This window comes from Erpetoichthys calabaricus, chromosome 5 (genome assembly GCF_900747795.2).
Source record: "Erpetoichthys calabaricus chromosome 5, fErpCal1.3, whole genome shotgun sequence".
Lineage (NCBI taxonomy): Eukaryota > Metazoa > Chordata > Cladistia > Polypteriformes > Polypteridae > Erpetoichthys > Erpetoichthys calabaricus.
The window spans coordinates 249,091,866-249,114,707 of NC_041398.2; the positions used below are offsets into that span (position 1 = coordinate 249,091,866).

A 22,842-nucleotide genomic window follows, 5' to 3' on the forward strand; every position below is an offset into this window, starting at 1 on the left:
AAGTCAGACGACACGACCACAAAGTCGATCATTGAACTGAGACCTAAGGTGTCCTGGTGCCAAGTGCGCGTATGAACACCCCTGTGCTTGAACATGGTGTTCGTTACGGACAATCCGTGACGAGCACAGAAGTCCAATAACAAAACACCGCTCGGGTTCAGATTGGGGGGGGGGGGGGCATTTCTCCCAATCACGCCCTTCCAGGTCTCACTGTCATTGCCCACGTGGTCATTGAAGTCTCCCAGCAGTACGAGGGAGTCCCCAGAAGGTATGCCCTCTAGCACCCCCTCCAGGGACTCCTAAAAAGGGTGGGTACTCCAAACTGCTGTTCAGTGCATACGCACAAACAACAGTTAGGACCCGTCCCCCCCCACCTGAAGGTGGAGGGAAGCTACCCTCTCGTCCACCAGGGTAAACCCCAATGTACAGGCTCCAAGTCGGGGGGCAATAAGTATGCCCACACCTGCTCGGCGCCTCTCACCGGGGGCAACTCCAGAGTGGTAGAGAGTCCAACCCCTCTCAAGGAGATTGGTTCCAGAGTCCAAGCTGTACGTCGAGGTGAGCCCGACTATATCTAGCCGGAACCTCTCGACCTCACGCAATAGCTCAGGCTCCTTCCCCTTCAGAGAGGTGACATTCCACGTCCCAAGAGCCATCTTCTGTAGCCGAGGATCGGACCGCCAAGGTCCCCGCCTTCGGCCACCACCCAACTCACACTGCACTCGACCTTTTTGGCCCCTCCCATAGGTGGTGAGCCCATGGGAAGGGGGACCCATGTTACCTCTTCGGGCTGTGCCTGGCCGAGCCCCATGGGTGCTCCTGACCAGGCGCTCGACATAGAGCCCCACCTCCAGGCCTGGCTCCAGTGGGGGGCCCAGTGACCTGCGTTCGGGCAAGGGAAAACGTTGTCCAAAGTTTTGATTCATCATTGGAGGTTTGTGGAACCGCTCTTTGTCTCATCCCTCACCTAGGACCAGTTTGCCTTGGGTGGCCCTACCAGGGGCATAAATTCCCGGACAACAGAGATCCTAGGATCATTGGGACACGCAAACCCCTCCACCACGATAAGGTGGCGGTTCAAGGAGGGGAAGTTCATGTGTGGTTTGCCTAAAGGACTCTTGTACTGTGAGAACCAAGATTCACTGGTCTGATAACACTGAGATTAGCATCATGAATGGAGGAAACCAGACACCACTCATCACCTGTGTAATGCTATTCCAGCAGTGAAGCATGGTGGTGGTAGCATCAGTGACTGTGAGACTAGTCGGGGTTGAGGGAACGCTCAATAGAGCAAAGTGTGGAGATATCCTTCATGAAAACCTGTTTTACAACATTCTGGAACAGACCCGGACAAAGCAAAGACAACATAGGAGGTGGCTTGGGGACAATCCTGTGAAAGTTCTTTAGTGGCCTGGCCAGAGCCCTGAAACAAAAGCCTCTGGAGCAGTGTTCCCCAACCTCGGACCCCCTGTGGCTGCAGGTTTTTGTTCCAACCAGCTTCTGTTTTTAATTGGACTCCTTGGCTAATTAAGTGATGTGTTATTCCCAAGTTCTGTGTTTTGGGAACAATATAGAAATTAGAAAACTAAGTTTGGTATGTATGTATGTGTATACAGTAATCCCTCGCTACTTCGCGGTTCACTTTTCGCGGATTCACGACTTCGTGGGGTTTTAAATACAAGTGATTGCCCGCCTATCGCGGAAGTTATGTTCCAGACCCATCAGCAACAGGAGAAAATTCGCGATATAGAAAGACCATATAAATAAACATTTTTATAGTTTAAGCCTTAAAATACCCATCCCACATGCTTTAAACACATGTAAACTTAAAAAACACACTTTAACACATATGATATGTGGATGTCGGGGTAAGGATATGAGTAACATCTCACTATTATAAAACATTTTAACTTCATGCAAGACAAGACAGTGAGACAGGAAAATAGGTGCTGTACAGGCTTTTAAATTATTGACACGCAGAGCGACAAGCAGCACAAAGCCAGCACAAAGTCCACTTCTCCTTCGCGTTCATTCAGCTCCCCACCCCCTTGACAATGCGAAATGGCAGGAGCGTACTGCGCCTCCGGGGAGGGGGGTTTGAGCAAACGTGCGTTCAGCCCTCACACACCCCCACTCCTCCTCCTCCTTCTGAACGCGCAGAGCGACAAGCAGGCATTTTGGCAGAAGCAGCACAAAGTCCATTTCTGCTCAGCGTGAGTTCAGCTGCCCCCCTTCACAAAGCGAGTGCAGACACATTGACGTCTGATTGCTGCGTGCAGTGTTGGTCTGCGGTGTTTAAGAATGTAGAAAGTGTTTAAGAGCATAGGAAGTGTTTATAAGAGTGTGGGAAAGGTTAACAAGAGAGTGAGAAAGGTTTATAAGAGTGTGGGAAGGGTTTATAAAGCCTTAAAATATGTATAAATAATAAAATAAATATAGGTTGCTACTTCGCAGATTTTCACCTATCGCGGGGGGCTCCGGAACGTAACCCCCGCGATAGGTGAGGGATGACTGTATATATATGTATATCTCTATATATAATCTTCATCTGGATCTTGATCTTTGTTTGTCTGCAAATGAATTAGAAGATGAAGCACTAGATGGCAGTAGAGAGACAGCTAAAACATAGGCATTGCATTAAGAATCTCCTCCAGGCTCATACTACTGAAGACTGTAGTACTCCAGTCACACCTCAAAACACAGACATTCAAACTAAACAAATTGTTGTGCTTTAAATTAACTAATCTTTATATATAATCTTCATTTGGATCTTGATCTTTGTTTGTCCGCGAATTCCACGCATGCGTAGACCACCTTCCAGTTTAGTACGTCGTTGTTACTCACGGATGTCAACAATGTGCCGGAATAACGAAAGGGTTGGTGGACAGTGTTACACTGGTTAGCTCCTGAGGCCTGGTTTGAGAATGAGATTGCCGAAGATAAAAGGTGCGTGCCTACGTAACATATGAATGAAAGACAGACAGTGGGTAAAATGAATGACAACGTAACAGCACGTTCCGGAAATTAATATTGTTACGTTGTAGCCGGCGAGTGCAGCGCATCTCACAGTTGTACCCTGGCTTGCTCACATGTCAGTAAAGTGATCCCTATTTATGCTTTAAAGAGCCTGGATACCTATGTGTCCCCCTTTTATAACCATTGCTCCGTGTATATTGCTTTACTCTTTGGATTGCCACAAAGCAACCTGTGAGATTGGAGAAAGGTTGAGAAGAAATCGTGAGAGGAAACGACAGCGTCGTGAAAACGAGACGGACTGTGAACGGAGAGAAGCAGAAATGCTCCTACACCACCACATAATTACTATTCGGACGGTGATTCCAAGTAGGCCATTCCTATCGAATCAATGTCCAAGGGTTTTGTTTTGTAATTTTGTTTTCCCTTATAAAAAATCATAATGCTGTGCAACAAAGGGCCCAGTTCATGACTGGCAGCCGCGTTTAAACAGGGAGCCCTTCACAGACAACTTTAACACGCGCAACGTAGTTGAGCGCACATGGCTAGTATGTATGTATATGTGTATATATATATATATATATATATATATATATATATATATATATATATATAGATTGATTGTCACAGGAGGCTGGGAGTGGTACCCAGCCAGGAGGAACAGAGGAGGGCTCACGCCTCCCCCAGACCACGTGGGGGCAACCGCCCTGGTGGCTTTGGGGACCATGGGAACAGAGCTTTGAAGCTCAACCTTATAGGGGCCTGTGGTCACCGTCGGGGCGCCCCAATGCCTATGAAGCCCTGGCCCTCAGCACTTCTGCCACACCCTGGTGTGCTGAGGGGAAGAAGACCAGGGACGCATGGAGTGCTTCCGGGTGCACAGCCGGTACTTCACCACACTGGGGAGTGCCGGCAGAGGCTAATCGGGAGGCACCTAGAGCACATCCGGGTGTGTATAAAAGGGGCCGCCTCCCTCCGTTCGATGGCTGGAGTCAGGAGAGGAGAAGGACAGAGCTCTGGAGGAGAGGAAAAGAGGCGGCCTGAAGAGAAAGGCATTGAGTGAGAGGCTGGACTTTGGGGGAGTTGTTTGGGGTTGTGTGCTGCACCATGTAAATAGTTATGTATAATAAACGTGTGTGTTGGGTGAACCACCGCTGTCCGCCTGTCTGTGTCCGGGCCAGCTTCCACAATATATATATATATATATATTAATAATATATATAGTAAGTAAATGGATGCTTGGTGGCGCTATTGCCTCCAAAGCACCCCAGCCACAATAAATACACAATGAATAAACAATAAATTTCCTCCTCTCCTCCCAGCAGCTCTGACACACTCCCTACCAACTCTGGGTCTCCACCAGTCCTTTATATAGTCCTTGACCCGGAAGTGCTGACAAGTCACGTGAACAGGAGAAGCACGACCGGGTCAGATGCAGAATTGCATTTTTCTTCAGCCCGGAAGTACTTCTGTTCTTCCGTCCCCGTGACTTGGGAGTACTTCTGGGCTATATGGGAAACAAAAATCCCTGCGTCTCCTTGCAGTGTCACACAGTGGCACCCATGGTACCCAGCAGGGTTGTGAAACCAAACTCCATCTCCCATGATGCCCTGCGGGAATCCGGGGCACCTCTAAGCTGCAGGGAAGTCGCCATTTAGTGCCTTGGGTGTGTGTGTGTATGTATATATATACACACAGTTAGGTCCATAAATATTTGGACAGAGACAACTTTTTTCTAATTTTGGTTCTGTACATTACCACAATGAATTCTAAATGAAACAACTCCGATGCAGTTGAAGTGCAGACTTTCAGCTTTAATTCAGTGGGGTGAACAAAACGATTCCATAAAAATGTGAGGCAACTAAAGCATTTTTTGAACACAAGCCCTTCATTTCAGGGGCTCAAAAGTAATTGGACAATTGACTCAAAGGTAGTAAAGGCCTGGCAGAGCATTAAAAAGGAGGAAACCCAACATCTGGTGATGTCCAGGAGTTCAAGACTTCAGGCTGTCATTGCCAGCAAAGGGTTTTCAACCAAGTATTAGAAATGAACATTTGATTTCCAGTTATTTAATTTGTCCAATGACTTTTGAGCCCCTGAAATGAAGGGATTGTGTTCAAAAAATGCTTTAGTTGCCTCACATTTTTATGCAATCGTTTTGTTCACCTCACTGAATTAAAGCTGAAAGTCTGCACTTCAACTGCATCTGAGTTGTTTCATTTCAAATTCATTGTGGTAATGTACAGAACCAAAATGAGAAAAACGTTGTCTCTGTCCAAATATTTATGGACCTAACTGTATAAAAAAATGTACCAAGCAGTTGTATGGGAATAATGTATTTTTTTCTTTTTAATAATAGTACTAGGGTGTTGTACCGTGTTAGCCATTGTGAATGTAGAGAAAAGCCAAGCAAAATGACACCTTTTATTGGCTAACTAAAAAGATTACAATATGCAAGCTTTCAAGGTAACTCAGGCCCCTTCTTCAGGCAAGATGTAATGCAAGAGATTACATCTTATGCCTGAAGAAGGGGCCTGAGTTGCCTCGAAAGCTTACATATTGTAATCTTTTTAGTTAGCCAATAAAAAGTCTCTTTTTAATAATATTTTGATCTTGATTTTCATTCTACTTTTCCAGGTGCTCTAATTGTTTGTTTAAACCATTATTTACTAATTAGTGGGTCTGATACTACAGTACTTGCAGCCTTTGATTATTCCGTGTTGTTTGCCTGGGTGTCTGCTCTGCTCGTTTTTAATTGTCATTAATAAGATACAATGAAGGGGAAAAACTTCACAGAGAAAGGGCAAAATAGAATGAAATCAACAAAAAAGAGTTAAGCATTTAAATCTAGAGCAAAAGCAGAAATATTTCTAAATGTCTTATAAATTTAAAAATCATGCTGCTGTGCTTTTCTGAATGTAGAATAAAAGAAGAATAATACCAGCTAATTAAATGAGATCAGTGCTATCAGGTGTCCTCACTGATTAGGAATCTGGTGGGAACAAAAACCTGCAGCCTCAGTGTGCCCGCAGGACCGAGGTTGGGAGCTCTGGAGGGACCTGAAAATAACTGTCCACCAATCGTTTGAATCCTACCTGACAGAGCTTGAGAGGAAGCGCAGAGAAGAATGGCAGAAAATCCTCAAATCCATGTGGGTAAAGCTTGTCGCATCAGACCAAGAAGACTCCAGGATGGAATTGCTGGCAATGAAATACTGACGAAAAGGGTCTAAACACTTATGTCAATGGGATATTTTATTTAATATATATATATATATATATATATATATATATATATATGGAAGAGAAGGTCTGTGATACGGTTTGCATATTTGCAGTTGGAGATCCACAAAGGGAGAAAAAACGAATCACGTATCATAAAATAGTTTTATTCCTGAGCTTTCAACCCCTATCAGGGGTCTTCATCAGAGGATAATGCTTAGACTTACAAGAATCAAAGGCAATATATAGCAGCACATTCAGGGGGGGGGTGGGTGGAGGTGACTAAGTCCGTATGATCAAAAAGGGGGGGGGTTATCGTTAAATTAAAGTGCATATGTCCTTCTTAAGTTGGCATATGCTGGGTTTATGTCCAAGTGTCTGTTGATGTAAGTCTAAGCATTATCCTCTGATGAAGACCCCTGATAGGGGTTGAAAGCTCAGGAATAAAACTATTTTATGATACGTGATTCGTTTTTTCTCCCTTTGTGGATCTCCAACTGCATATATATATATATATAGACAAATTTCTACAATCCTCTTCTCATTTTGCCATTCTGTGGCATTGAGTGTTGCTTGATTTGGCCATAAAACTGAATTTAAATGATTCTGGCACAAGGCTGTAACATAATCAAAATGTAGCAAAAGTGAAGGGGTCTGAATACAAGTACAACAAGAAACAGTTTAGCATCTAACCAGAAAGTGCAAATAGTACATTAAAGTGCAATGTAAGGTGCAGTAGGGCAGCATATAAATGATAATATGCATCTGTATGATGTTTGAATTTACACTAGTAGTATATGCAAGGAAGAGTAACTAGATATGAACACTGATCGGTATGCGCAGATACACGATATGAATATAGATGATTGAAATATTTTTATGTGCAGAATAGATATATTTAAACTTGTGAAAACATGAATTGAGTACAGTCAGATGTTATTTATACGTAGAAAGGTTAGCTATTGAGTGGTAAGGGTTGATGGTGTTATGAAAGAAACGGTTTCTGAGCCTGCTGGTGTAGGACCAAAGGCTCCTGTTGCGCCTCCCTGATGGAAGGAGAGTAAACAATCCATGGTTGGGGTGTGAGGTATCCTTAATGATGATGATGCTTCACCCCAGAAAACACGTTTCCACTGTTCCAGAATCCAATGGTGGTGTTATTTACACCACTCCAGCTAACACTTGGCATTGCACCTAGTGATTTTAGCTTTGTCCATGGAAACCTGTTTAATGAAGCTCCTGACACACAGTTCTCGTGCTGATGTTAACTTCCAGAGGTATAGTTTGACACTGTTGTGAGTGATGCCACAGAGGAGAAGCCATTTTTATATGCTATGTGAGTTTGCATGGTCCTCCACTTGGTCGGCTACCAATTCATAATAATAGCATTTACAGTTGACTGGGGCAGATCTAGCAGAGTAAAATTTTCATGTGGTCACTTGTGGCCAAGGTGACATCCTATGCCAGTGTCACGTTTAAAGTCACCGAGCTCTTCAGTATGACCCAGTGTTTGTCACTGGAGATTGCATGGCTGTACGCCTTGAGTTAATGCGGCTAAAACACCTGACTTCAATCATTTGTAGTGATGTCCACACACTTTTGATCCTGTAGTGTATAAATGAGCCCAATTAGCATTCCTTTGCAGTTTTTTTGTACGTTTTGACCTGCAGTTACAATACTAATTCTTTAAAATGATTGAAATGTGACGCAGGAACACAACCAAATGTTCCAGTGCCATGGGGATATTTTGCGAGGTGCTGGGTTCAGTGGGTTCATTGTACAGACGGCCCTGTGTCCTTCAGCTCTTTCAGTTGGTCATTTCTGGTTAATTACAGGCTTGTCTGTTCCTTTCATACACTTGACTTTGCATCTGAGGCCTGCCGTGTCGCCCTGGGGATTCGCCGCGTGCCAAGTGCTGTATTTTTCCTGTGAGTCCTCTTAATAAACCCGCTCTAGTGGCCTTTTCACATAATTGCTGGTTTTAATTGAAGGCCATAAAAGTAAAGCACAGGTCATTCTGAGGGGAGAAGGGTGTGCATTCCATTCCTGGGAAAAGTACTGAGCTCCAAGACACAATGTGGATGGGGGGAGGAGGGGGACGCCAAGCCGTAGACAAAACCCAGCTGAATGTATGCCGCCTTTGCAATTGACAAACAAATACATAATCTACGGGTACAGCAAGTAAAAGTGACCCCATCATCAGACAAGAGTAGAAAAGCCATCAAAATGAACCTGACCCTAAAATTGGTAAACCCCTGGAGAAACAGGTTTAGAAATCAACATTAAAGTCTCCGTGAACTCATTGTTGTTTTGGAAGATGGACTTGGCATAGGTGGGCTGATGGTATTGCTGGTCCCAGCACTGAAATAACAGCAGCATTTATTTCTACAGAACATTTTCATACAAACAAGTGAGTTTTCCATTCTGCATGAGATACTGCTCACACTGGAATCCATAGGCACAGAAGAAAAATCACTACGAACCGTCGCATCTTCCCAATCACTGACCGGCGGCCAAGGCTACACTCGATGCAATTGCACTACTAAGTTTGCAACAAATCGCTGCTCATCCCTTTTTTTCTTCCGACTTTGGCCGATTGCCCCATGCCATTTCGCAAAGTGGCTGGCCAAATCCCGAAGTCAAGGAAAAAATTGGACATTGGCTGGTCAATTTACAGCGACATTGGCCATTTCCTCATTTGGCCAGACACTTCCCATTTTAGCCGATTTCGGATTTTGGCCATAACACACACACATATATACATATATATATATTTAACTAGGGGGCTTTGCCCCCTGCTTGCTTCGCTTGCCAACCCCCCCTGGCCTTTGCTATATGCCAGCCATTTTGCGTCTCTGCCGCTCGCGTTGTGAAGAGGGGGGCTGAACACACCCCAAGGAGACACGATTGCTCCTCCGACACCCCCTCTTAAATGGTGATACAATGGGAAACATATACACTTTTTTTTTTTTTTTAAAACCTCCTCTTTGCTTGATCAGCTGCTGACTTGCTGCTACTGCCATGCCGCGTGATCTACATTTCGCCCGGCGCACGTCTGTCATATCACCTATCTCCACATATTCGATCTCTTTTCGCTTTTACCTTTTTGTCAATATCTCATTGAATTTTGATTCCGTGTTTGGAATTGCATCGTGACAACGTAACGTCTAACTGCCTGTGAGTGAATATCGTTTCTTTCTCACTACAAGAAATGTGTCTGACATAACCACGCAGAACTTTTCCAAATCTCTTTGCATAAGCTGTTGTCTCACGGGGCTTCTGACCCCGGGTGTGGTTACATCGCTTGGCACGAATACTCATCTCACGGGACGTGAAAGTGTCTTGTCTCCTTCCAAGATTTTTTTTTTTATAATAGAGAGAAATCCAGTGTCTGTCTGTCTGTATGTATGTCCACTTTTTATAAGAGAACTACTTAATGGATTTAGATCGTTTTTTTTTTTTTTTTCTATAATTTGCTTGAACATTCCAGTTGATTTTGCGACTACTCTCATTGCTCTGAGTATCATGGTTCGCTTGTGGTACCGATTTATTTGCATGAATCCGAGAGACATGCAGCGGGCCGAGGTGAGGAGGGTGTGGACCTCCTCACTCACGCATCACCCTCGGGGGCGTGTACCTTACCTCCACTTACTTAGCAAACGAGAGATGAGAGAACTACATAATGCTTGAACATTCTGGTTAATTTTATGACTTCTCTCATTACGGCAAGAATCACAGTTTGCATGCAGGAGTGCTATAGTCGCACTAATCCGAGACAGGGGTTGCGGGCCGAGGGGAGGAGGAAGCCTGACGTCAGGAGTGGGGAGCCGGGCGGGGCCCTCCTCGCTGTCCTGTTTTACTACTACGTGGGCGGAGCCATGGGGTACGGCTAGTAAGGAATGATGCAGAACCTTCCATTATCTATGTATGCACTGTGTCTTATGTAACATTGCATGGCCATATTTATCTCCACAATTAACCAACTAAGAATGGTTCTCACGGTATTTTGCCATATTCCATTTTGCTCCTGTATTCATCAAGTGTTTTCATTGTTTATACTTTTGTTCCCATGCAGAAGGAAAACATAATCTGATATCTGATACTAAGGAGCTATGGGTCACGACCCAAATTGGGTCACAGACATGTTGGTGAAGAATCGCCACATGTTTGAATAGTAAAATTAGCCAAATTCATACAAGTGCAAATTTTGTGATGTAGCACTCTCCTTTTTGCATGCTTTTTATTGCAGTAATATGCCGTCTGACACACAGCCTATAAATAACACATCACAGGGAGCCTTCCTTTCTATAGTACTTAAATGTGATTAATATTCCCCATGGCGCCAACATGGAAAACAGTGAAACTGAGATAACTGACATGCCAAGACGCATGTAAGAGTTGGGGAGAGAGGAGGGCATGAGAGACGAACTTGTCAGGTGAAGGAGACCTGCGCTATTTTGAAATGTCAAATTACAAAGAACTGTTGTGGCACACGAATTTAACAATTTCAAGCTGTTGTGGGAGGTTGTCATGATCAGGACTGAATTTTAGGGTCATTTTTCTTTTTCTGTATTAAGAGACCATTTTGTATAACCATCGTTAGGGTCGCGTCTCACATTTCTATGGGCGGGGTCTCCGGGATCATAACTTTTGAGTTTATAGGGGCTACGGGATAAAAGGAATAAAAGGTCAGCATTTGCACCAAGCTTTATCATATTCTGCGGATAAATCCTTTAAACTCAAACAACTAACTGATATTCGTGTCTTGCCTGGTTTTTGACGTTGATTCTTGTCTCTTGTCCGGGTTTCAATCCCTTTGTTTATATTTTATTTATTTTGTTTGCCTTTTTCATGCATCTCCTGGTTCGTCCCAAAAGATTAGTTGTCCGTTTTCTGACAAGCCATAGCAGTGTTTTATGCTAAATACAGTTTTGGTGCTTATGTTTGACTGCTCAGTGCCTCAATGTTTGGACGTGCATTGAATCATTATTTGTAACAGGTGCAAAGTAGATTTTGTATTAAGTTTGTCCTATTTTAAAGTGGTCCGATAAATTTCAATCTACTGGTAGTGTGAAGGGCATCATTGAGAACTGCAAGAACACCACAAAATATCAAAAGTGTGAAAAAATCTGCAGAATGAAGCCCTTGACGTCCAGCACGGTGTCAGTTGGCCAAATTAAATATTTTAGACTGGACGGTTTGCCAAAATCTTCCTTGAGAGTTCTCCTGTCACCTGTATAACATTCAAGCAGTGCGTACATTTTTAGGAAAAATTAAGCCACATGACTCAATTATAAAATGTAAACCAGGATGTATTGAACAATTTGCAGAGATCATTCAGAAGAATGTATTTGTAGTGGTGGAGCTCATTTCAGAAATGTTAAGACCAAGCAAATAAATGGCGTTAACTGCGTCATGAGTCAAGTTACCCAGTTATGTGATCATTCAGACTGTCGCACCTCAGTCCTTATAAAGCACCATTTATAGTGGCAGTGATTTACCTTAGGAATCTATTCCCTGTTTTTGAATGATAATTTTTTTTTTTTTTTTTATTAACAACTAGCCGCACTACCTGTTGAAGACCAGTAATAGAATAATTAAAACATTTTTGCTCTCTCTTGCCCTGCGTGTACTTTCAGCTGCCTTCCTCAGTATTCATGTGTGTGTGCGTCAGTGAAAGTTTCTTCACCGGTGCTCCGTCTCTTCTCGTAAAGCCTGCTCCTCAGACTCTGTCATTGTTTTCGAGGCACAGTTTTCACATCCTCTTCACGTTTACAGTGGTGATCAAAATTAGAGAACAATTTATGAACACTTGCTCTTTCTGAAATATTATTTGAAGAAATCTGTGAGCGTATCAATGTTCAGCTAGCATGTTTTACAAAATAATCAAGGCACTTCAACAAAAACCCTGTGATCAAACCGTGATCAAATTTAGAGAACAGTAACCATTGTAGCAGAAAAGAAGATTACAACTCAGTTTTTTGGAGGGTTACAGCTTTCAGTAATTAGTAGGAAGTGTACAGTAGAGGCCTTTGCTTTGAATGACTTGAGCACATCTGCGCCCACAGGACATCACCAGTTTCTCACGCTGCTCTGGTTGGATCTTGGTCCGCACTTCTTCCAGTCTCTTCCACAGTTTGGTGATCTCTGATTTTCTAGAGATTCTCGATCAGGTTTAGATCTGGACTCTGGGCTGGCCATTTCATTATTTCAGTGTTGCTAGCTTCAAGGAACTGCTTTACCCAGTTTGCATTGTGACGGGGCCATTGACTTGCATGAAAATTATGGCCTGATTGGGAGAAGCTCGCAGGGAAGCACCCACATGTTGCTGAAGGAGGTTCTGATAAGCACTTGCATTCACCCTGCCATATAGCAGTACAAGAGGGCCCACTCCTGATGCAAACCAAAACGCTTCCTCCTCCATATTTAACTGACTTTTTCTACACACTTTGGGTTCAGTGTTCCCGCAGTCTGATGCTGAACATAATGTTTCCTATCAGACCGAAATAAATTAAATTTGCCTTCTCCACTAAAGTGAACTCTGGACCAGTGCTTCTCCTGTCCACTCAACATGCTCGTCAGCAAAGGTTAATCTAGCCTTTTGATTCTTTCTGCCGATGAGAAGGGCGGCTTGGTCACTGCAGAGTGGGCTTTCAGTCCAAATTGTCTTAAATGGCGAGACACTGTATGCCAAGACAGATCCTTACCCTGTTCGGCTCTGAACTTGTGAGGAAATTCCAGCTGCAGTGTTGAACCGATTCCCTATTGAGAGTCTCTACGTTATCCTGTCCTCTTGATGATTTGTCTTATATGGATGACCAGCATTTTTTGGGGGACTTGATTGAATTAGTTTCATTGTAAGGGCTCGCTTATACTTCACGCTCAGAATGCGTATGCACCGTCATCATGGCTGCCATGTGTTCCCAGCATTCATTTGACGTGTCCTCTGAGCAAGTCCTCAGAAATTAATGTGACATGTGCGCGAGTTGCAGTACCAGCAAAAAGTAGAAAACTGCTCTAGTATGACATTTGCATTTACAAGAAATGTGTTTTCCTTGTTATAGTTTTAAACACACTTTTTACCATTTTTATTTCAATTCACCTTGTTTCAGTGGAGATTACTCTTTAAATTGTATTCAGTCTAAATACTGATAGTTACCAATGAGCACACTGAATGCTAAAGCAGAACCGCTACTTCCATGTTACATTCATTTCTGTGTTAATCTACTGTGTAATAAATAAATGGTAAGGTCTGTCTGTGTGTGTGTGTGTCCGTCCGTCCATCCCTCTGAGTAATCTGATTGGTCAGTTTGGCTTTGGTAAGAGGAAGTGTGAGTGTGAGGGCTCGTTTATACTTCACTCTCAGAAGGCGTACGCGCCCGCATCGTGGCTGCCACGCGTTCCCAGCATTCTGCGCAGGTCCTCAGATATTAACGTGACACGTGCGCAAGTTGCAGTACCAGCAAAAAGTTGGGGGGGGCGCAGTGTGATAAAAGTTGGAATGTGACATCAGAGTCTCTGTTTACTATCTACATGTGACAGAAATCCGCTTTGTGATCGGTGTGCGCACTTCGATGTTTGATGAATGGTTCAATGTGGTGTAGCAAAATGCTGACATACAAATGCGTTCGTGGTGCTTTGATATTCAAGCGTCACATATTCCCCATCGTAATGACACGATAACATTTTAAAAGTCTCACATACTGTCTTTTTTTTCTGGGGCTTCCTCCTGCCCTGACAGCAGCGGCAAACAGCAACAGATCACCACACAGAACACATTAAATGTATGATATTCCAACTCTCTGCACATTCAGAATCGTAGATTTGTACTTGATATCACTTTCATGATGAAATGCATTAAGTATATATGTTACATTTTACAGGCAAATCGTTAATTTCGTTTAAATAATGAATACTGTTTAATAATTACATACATGGGGTGACACGGTGGCAGAGCAGTAGCACTGCTGTCTCGCGGGGAGTTACGTTGCTGGTATTCTCTGCCTGGAATTTCCATGTTTTCCTGCTGGGTTTCCACAGTGGGCTCCGGTTTGCTTCCAAAGATATGCAGATTTGGTGACACTGAAATGACACCAGTGTATGTGTGAGTGAGCTAGTATTCAATTTGTGATAAGCTGATGCCCGTCCAGGGATTGTTTCAGCCTCATGCCCAATGCTTGCTAGAATGGACAAATCCCTGGATTGATAGACTTAATCATTAAACATCCTTTTCAGAGACATTGCGGTAAGGTGTCCTCGGAATTTAATGGCTGTTCCAGACAATTCACAACACTGTGAAGCCGAATCAGTTCTCACCATGATGAGAATCCATGTGAATTTCCCCTTGGGATTAATAAAGTATCTATCTATCTATCTATATCTCGCACTGCCACCTGGTGGATTCCTCCAGATTTCCGTAAAGTACACGCGCAAGTGTAAAACGCTTGCGTAGCAGGAGTGTCCGTTGCAACATGCATCGCATCACATGAAGTATAAACCCAGCCTAAAGCTGCAATATTCTATAAATCACACACTTGGACTGACCAGCTTCTCTTGAATCGGCTGAAATGGTTAACAATTTTGCCTTCATCTGGACAACCTGCTGTCACCGAGTTTCAGTCACCTTAGAGCAGCCTTGCAAAGTAATTAGGAGTGCTGCCAGATAAATAGAGTTTAACAGATAATTAGGGTGCCAGATTAACACCAATAACTAGGTGGGCCTGAGAGTGTTCTGTAATTTTGATTAGAGTTCTTCTTCAGAATTGTCATTTAAGTTTTCTATATTATGCTTCAGAGTATATTTAAGTTATGAAATATGCTTAAAAAAAACTGTCCTCCTATTCCATTTAGAATAATCTCAAATTGGTATAAGCAGTGATTTTGTAATTTCGGAATGTGTAAATTGTTTTGATCACCACTGTCTACCTGCTGTCTTTGAAAGTGACTCTCCACGTGCCTCCAGTGCTGTTTCTCCTCCATGTGTGTCTCACTCTTGCACTTCCTCTTTCATTACTTCAGCAAAGCAAAACTGACCAATCAGATTGCTCAGAGGGACTGGGCACACAGACTTTAGTGTTTTTTATTATATGGTAGATAGGTTTGCTTTTCACTTTTTTGCTTTAGTAATAAACTAGCCGACGCCTGCCGTAGCATACGACAGTAAGAATAGGAACGGAAAACGGTGAGAAAGGAATTCAGAAATTAAGAAGAAAAAAATACTTCTTGAAAGACGCAGTTGTGAAATCAGGCTTTCCGAATTTATATACTATGGCCATGACATCCTGATGGTTTTGTTGCATGTATCTTGGACTTCCTGGAGATGTGGATGGTAATACGATCATTTTGCCTACACGTACGTTGCTATTTTGAGCGTTTGCTTGCTGTGCGTCTGATAGTCCTTTGTATTGTTCCAAGCGCAGATCTTGTTGATGTAATCTGAGATAGTTGAGACGCGCGCCCCCTGTTTTAACATACGCATCTACGACGTACTGTTGGAATAGTTTGCCGCTGGAGTGCAAAATACTAAATGTATTCCTCATTGCTAATCTGTACGCGTAAAATTGGCATTGAGTAAGCCTTATTCACTTGGTGGTTCTTTTATAGGGAACATGTTGTAAAGCTTTGTGCCAGCCAATGTCTCCGTAAGGGAATAAAAGTGTGTAAACGCAATTCATATTGAGCGTGGAAATCTGTTTACAGGAGTTGCCTATGGGATAGATGCAAATGTCCCTTTCCGCAGGCATTTGCCATCTTCTCCGATGAAAATCGCTGCAACATTGGGACATTGTATCGTTGTAAATCCTGCCCAGGGTTTCCTTGAAAACCATTTGTACAGATGCTGTTGGATTGGACTGAGCGATTTCATGCATGTGTTTGTATGATTTAGCGAAGGGGCTGATGGTTCTGAGCATGGAATCTAGCTGGAGAAGTACATTTTCGCTGCATGCAGAGTTTGCTTTATTTTGTAAGCGTACTTCAGTATCTTGTGCTGTGTCAGAAACATATATCTGTCCATATCCTGGAGAGGTAGAAGTGTTAGCGTATAGTGGAGAGATTTGGTGATCAATTTGCCTGTGTATTTTAAAACAGTATGGTCCGTGGCCAGGAGGTTGAGTTATCTGTGCACCCATGGAAGCAAACGCTAGAGAAGAGTTGTATTCTCGAATGTGTTCACGATCATTTTTAGCTTCTGATGTTTGCTGTGTAAGAAGCTGTTGTAAAGACACAGGTGGCTCCCGCAAAGGTGGTAAAGCTACTTTATCGTTGTGGCAGCACCTCGAGTACTTTTTGTATGTATTACGCTCAGCAGGCCAGTATAGTACATGATCGTGTTTGCACTGCTGGTCTGGAGCCCCAATGTTTTACTCTTGGACGGGAAGACAGGAATGAGGTGAAGAAGTACCTGTGGTAACGGGAAGAGTATTGTGTGTATGTCTGCTGAGACTGCGTTGGTTTGGAAACGTTGCTTTGCAGATGTCGCATTGCAAGACTTGTGAAAGAGTTTTGTTGTGTTTAGTCAGACAATCCTGTGTAGTGAACTTCGTATTGCATTTTTGGCACTCATATAGTAGTTGGGAAGAATGGCTTTTCTTGTGTTTAACAAGTGAGGTTTGCATTTGAAAAGTTTTGTTGCAGGAATTGCACTGGAAAAATATGTTACTGGAGTGGGAGTCAGGTAATTTTTCAGCGGAGTGAATTTTTGTGTGTTTGTGAAGTTAGTTCTGCATTGTGAAACGTTTTGTGCAAGTGTGACACTGAAACAATTTGTCGTTGCAGTGAATTTTCTTGTGTTTGGCAAGGCTGTGTTTTGTTTTGAAAGGTTTACTACAAATGTCGCAGAGGAAGGTTGTACCAGTAGACAAAACTGTAGTGTTTTGTGGAAGAGAAGAATGACTGAGGACTGATGTGTTGGTGTTATCAGACATTATATGCTGCTATGGAGACATGATCGGAATCGGTAGGAAGGCTTCATAGTGGCCATTGTCCAGTTGTCCTTAGTACAGAAGGTAAATGAAGAGAGTATTTCCAGAATTGTAAATGCAAGGCGGGATGTTGGGGTCATGTTTGAAGTAAATGACAATGGTAGCATGGAGAATCTCTGAAAGAGCTTGAATTTCAGCTTCACCACCATAAACTCCAGATGTTGCCATGTATTGATAGTACTCCTGACTTGTTGTGGTAACTCAGTTTGCGTTGGAAAGAACAACAGGAAGAACTTCTCCAAATCTGTCCCAATGTGATGCAACGAAATCTACTGCCCTATGTGATAGTGAGAGTGCATTGCCTTCGTCAACCGTTTGTGTCAAGAAATAACCCACTGATAGGAACGGGCAGTTGCCGGATCCCGGAATAGAGATGACGTTGTATAAAAACCTGTCGACAGAGAAGATAATGTCGTTCATTTTATAACAAAGCCTTAGGAAACAACCGTCGCAGTATAACGAAAATAGCAAGGTGTATGGGAGGCCGCAGGCAGCGTGGGGAAGGGTTTGGAAGAGGACGAATAGGAATCGAGAAAAGCCGTGTGGGCGGGACTAGTTTTGAAGTGGAAGCAGGATGAACCAGAAGAGAGATATGTATAAGAGATAACTGAGAAATATGCTTGAAATTAAATGAAAGTGTTAGTTTGTATGATTCAGCCTTTATCATTTGTCTGTGTATGGCTCTACTTTCATTATGGTGGTCTTTTTGTATTTGGGTCATCAGATGAAAAGCTTACTGTACTATTGCTGTGTAGCTACACACTGGTAAGTCTGTGAAGTGTTAAAGAAAGTCAAAGTGAACTTTATTGTCATCTCAGCCATATCCAAGTATACAGGTAGGCGAAATTGTGAAGCTCAGGGTCCACAGTGTAATCCGAATCAGAATCAGCTTTATTGGCCAAGTATATGTACACATACAAGGAATTGGACTTCGGTTTTACCTAGTATTGTCCCTGATGCTGTGAGATTGACTTAAGTGTTCATGAGAGTGATGGCCTGAGGAAAGAAACTGTTCACATGTCTGGTAGTTTTGGCGTACAGTGCTCTGTAGAGCCTACCAGAGGGAAGAAGTTGAAAAAGGTTGTAACCAGGGTGTGATGGATCTGCAATGATGTTTTCTGCCCGTTTCCTGACTCGAGATCTGTATAAGTCTTGAATGGAGGGCAGATCAACACCAATGATTTTTTCTGCAATCCTGACTGTCCGTTGAAGTCTGTTCCTGTCCTGTTTTGTGGCTGAGCCAAACCAGACTGTGATAGATGAACAGAGAACAGACTGGATTACTGCAGAGTAAAATTGGATGAGCAGCTCCTGAGGCAGGTTGAACTTCCTGAGCTGGCGCAGGAAGTACAACCTCTGCTGGGCCTTTTTAACAATTGTATTTATGTTTAGTTCCCACTTTAGGTCCTGGGAAATTGTGGATCCCAGAAACCTAAAGTTTTCCACAGCAGACACAATGCTGTTGAGTAGTGTGAGAGGGGGCAGCACTGGGGGGCTCCTCCTGAAGTCCACTGTCATCTCCACAGTTTAAAGCTTGTTCAGCTCCAGGTTGTTTTGACCGCACCAGAGGGCCAGCTGTTCGACCTCTCGTCTGTATACAGACTCGTCACTGTCCTTGATGAGGCCAATGACTGTCATATCATCTGCGAACTTCAGGATTTTAACAGAAGGGTCTCTTGAGGTGCAGTCATTTGTGTAGAGGGAGAAGAGCAGAGGAGAGAGGACACATCCCTGGGGGGCACCAGTGCTGACTGTTCGTGTGCTGGATGTGATTTTTCCCAGTCTCACTTGCTGCTTCCTATCTGTCAGGAAGTTTTTGATCCACTGGGAGATGGGAGCTGGTACAGTGAGCCAAGTGAGTTTGGTGTGGAGGACTTCTGGAATGATAGTATTGAACGCCGAGCTGAAGTCCACAAACTGACTTGCAAATAATTAAAAGTAAAATTAAAATTTACATTTAAAATTAAAACACAAACAAGACAAGACATTGTACAAAGACAAGACAAAGAAGTAGCACCAATATTGATGTGAAAGATATGTAATATAATAAATTAATAATAGATATAGAAGTAATTGCTGTTTTAAATGCTTTATATAATGCAGAAATCCTCAGTGGGCTGGTGTTTAGTGATGTTTTGGGAATGCTTTATTATTTTTCCCATTGAAAATAACTGAATGTTGGATTTTGCTTTATGAAATTCCGGTTCAGGTAACATGACATGGCTGTACCTTAATGACATAATGACAAAGAAAACACCCCTGACAGTTCATCTTGGAGAGCTCTTGCCTGAGATGCAAGATATTCCGTTGCCGCCTTGTCCCTGTGGAGGTGCTGTGACGAGACACCAGGCTGGTGGTCTAGGCTGTCCCCCCCTCTACTATCCTTGGAATGCCAAGTGCCTCCTCTCATCACTTTTTCCAGGGACCTCCCAAAGCACACAAAGGTGCAGCAAGCGGATGCAGAAGACATAACAGATGGAGGTGATGGGCGTAGTGATGTGGACCTGGCCCCCCTCCCAGGGGTTCTTAATTAGGAATTCTAATAATGATCCTAAATTTCCAAGTCTGCTGAAAGCGGTGGAGTTCTAAAGTACGTTAGCAGCAAGTGCTTGTCTCTCTTGAATTGAAATGCCGATTTGTGTTCAAGCGCAGAAGGAAGTCATTGGTATTCTACAGGAATAGGTGATGCAGCCGACCAATCAGATTGAGAATTGACGTGTATCCTCCTTTCCCTGCCTTCTCTGATTTATTCCTCCCCTTAAAGCACCAAATCAGAGATTCACACAGCAGCTGCTTGTAAATGTCAGGGGTGAGGGGGAAGCCCCCTTCATATTAAAAACAGGGCGGCTGTCAAGGATACACAAAGAGCCGAGAGTGAAAGGGGGAGCTGCCCAACTGCAGGGCCCGTCTCCTTGTTTCTTTCCTTTGCTTTTATAAATATGCTTGTTTGGAAGTGGCCTCTAGCTGCAGTCTGTGAAGAACAGGCCAGATGCCAGAAATGTGCTGCATCTTCACAGGAGACGTTCCGCAGAACAGAGTCGGCCCGAGCCAAACATGTGGAGTTCTCTTGCAGTGCATGCCAAGAAGCCACAGGCAGGCGTATGCCTGAACCAAAAGTTCTCAGACGCTCACTTTCCAATGTCTAATCTATTTCCTTTCTCGTTTCAGCGGCCAGGTCTCCACACTTGGTAACAAGCCTGCATCCGAAGAGTAAGTGTCACCTGCGCATTTATCATTGCCATGCTTTGTGCCATTTTACACCATTGTTGTACAGTGTGAGTGTGGGTATGCGTCTGCCACCTGCCAGCTTTATGATTGCTCCTGGAGTTTTTACGGCCCCTTGTGTAAAATTTCACAGCACTTCAGTAGAATTCATACATTTCAAATTCAGCTGCTTGGTGCAGTTGTGACATGATCTTTTCATTTTAGCCTTCTAGAAAGAACAATCCGATCAGCAGTGGAGCAGCATCTCTTTGACGTGCACAGCTCGGAAGACTCTGAATCTGGGACTCCGGTCTCACCAGCGGGGACAGCCAGGCAGCGGAGACGGCAACTGAAAGAGCAGGATGAAGCCCGGAGGCATCGAGACATGTACGGGTAGTATCTAGTGGCACTATTTACTGATCCTCAGGTGACGGCCATGTCATCCTGCATTGCCGTGCCAAACTGCATGTAGGTAGGAGTGAAAACCCCAACTCTCTGCAAAAGACTCCTGTGTGTCAACACGTGACTGCGAGAAATTAACTGCCTTCTTGTGCTTGTCTTTATGAAGGTATGTATTAATGATTTTAGGTTACAAAAACGTAATTAATTCCAAGGGGAAATACAGATGCATATAGCAGTAGAAACGCAACAAAGAAAGATGCAGACTCACCGGACAAATAATACAGTTGAACAATCGACGTGCAGAAATGATCAAAATGATCTTAAAGAATATGTCAGGAGGAAACGCTTCTTAGCACACTGTAGTGAAATAAGGCTAAGGCTAAAAGTGCTCCATGTGAGCGACACCTAGAATGGATGGAGGGGATTTTTCACAATGGCGTCCATCAAGTTGCAGGTTGTTGTCCCTGCACCACAAGACAAAGTGCTCCAGAACATTTCTGTTCTCTGAATCGTCTCCATTACGAATGCAGCCAGAAATTACTGTAGATAGCAAGTGCTGGTATTTTACTAGAAGTCTGTTGTGCAGAGTGTGAAACAGGATGGAAGAGATGGGACAGTTACACATACCATCATTTCTGACACACAGTCCTTCAGCCTCACAAACTGCTGTGTGTAATCCATGCTCCAGGAGATTGTGGGGACATCAAGATGCAAAGCCTTGAGCGTTTCCCCCCCAGTCGATGAAACGGAATGGTGTTTAAAACGTGTACCTGACTGTGGTGCCGACTTTGTCCAAGTAAGAGTAGGCTCTGTGGAGCATGGAGATCAGAGCATCCTCCACGCCTGCATGTGTCTGATAGGCAAACCGCAGAGGATCCAGATGTTCCAAAACCAGGGGGCACAGCTATTTTAGGAACCACCTCTCAAAGGTCTTCATGATGTATGAAGCAGGCAGGAGCAACTGGTCTGAAGCCCTTGGAATCACTGGAATGCCCTTTCTTTGGCACTGGGACCAAACCGGATATAAATCCACAGCTGGGGAACGTTCTCCATATGCAGGGAAAGGGAGAACAGGTGTCGAAGGAGCCCACAGAGCACATATCTCTACAAAGATCCATAGCAAGGTTTGGGGCAGCCATCCATATACAGTATTGTGTCCTGGCTGCAAAATTGAATAAAGTGACAGCACCGATGTGCACAAATCGGAGTTCAAAATAGAAGTGAGGGGATAGGGGAAAGGAGAGAGAGGTTAGGAGCACGCACTGATACAGCGCATTTCCGCACCCACCACACGACAAACCAAATCAGGATCCAGATTAGAACCAGAGTGCAGCCATGCAACGGGTGACACCTCAGTACCACACTAGTTCAGATAGAGTGGAACAGTGGGAGGTTTTTTTTATGGTTGCTGGAGTGCCAACTCTGCCACCAACCCCCAAGTTTTTCCCTGCAGGCTGGAGTTGCCTACATACAGGGCTGCATGCAGATTAACGTCATACCCAGGATGGGGCAATTGCAGGTTTAGGGCCTTGCTCAAGGGCCCAACAGAGCCTTTTGGCATTTTGCGAGATTCGAACCGGCAACCTTCAGATTGCCAGTGCAGATCCCTAGCCTCAGGGCCACCACTCTGCCTATAGGGGAAAGGTGGCGGCTTTTAAAGACCGGTATAGGAATTGACATCAGAGAGGCCAGAACCGGAAGGGTCTTCATCCATAGGCTTGGACCTGGAAGTGACGTCATAAATAGATAGATCTTTTATTGTCATTGTCACTTTTACAAAGGAACAACGAAATTGAAGGGTCATCATGGCCTGGCTCAATTTCCCATGAACGGTCTGCAGAAACGTGAGAAAAAGAGTTGGTGCACTCTGTCCCATCCCGGTCTGGCTCAGAATTGCCCTCATTCAGGCCCTCTAGCTGCCTCCCATGCGTACGTGTGTGACTCTGTCCAAATATTCATGTGTACACTTGATAGATCCGGCCTGTTGGTTTAGGCCATGTGCTGTAAACTACAAGGTTAATGATGCATTTATGGCCTAATTTAAGTTCCTTATCCTGTAA

The 22,842-nt window shown here is 43.8% G+C and overlaps 1 protein-coding gene across 6 annotated transcripts in view; it reads left to right on the forward strand.

Annotated features, from left to right (window-relative positions):
- fam13a (family with sequence similarity 13 member A) overlaps nucleotides 1–22,842 on the forward strand; it is a 242,902-nt gene that overhangs the window by 129,970 nt on the left and 90,090 nt on the right. For 5 of the 6 annotated variants that reach the window (XM_028802748.2, XM_051928112.1, XM_051928113.1 and 2 more), the window contains 2 exons: nucleotides 20,345–20,386; nucleotides 20,606–20,767. In XM_028802748.2, coding sequence (XP_028658581.1) covers nucleotides 20,345–20,386; nucleotides 20,606–20,767 — 204 coding nt within the window. The remainder of the gene's footprint in view (nucleotides 1–20,344; nucleotides 20,387–20,605; nucleotides 20,768–22,842) is intronic. The other variant, XM_051928116.1, reaches the window with a different exon arrangement.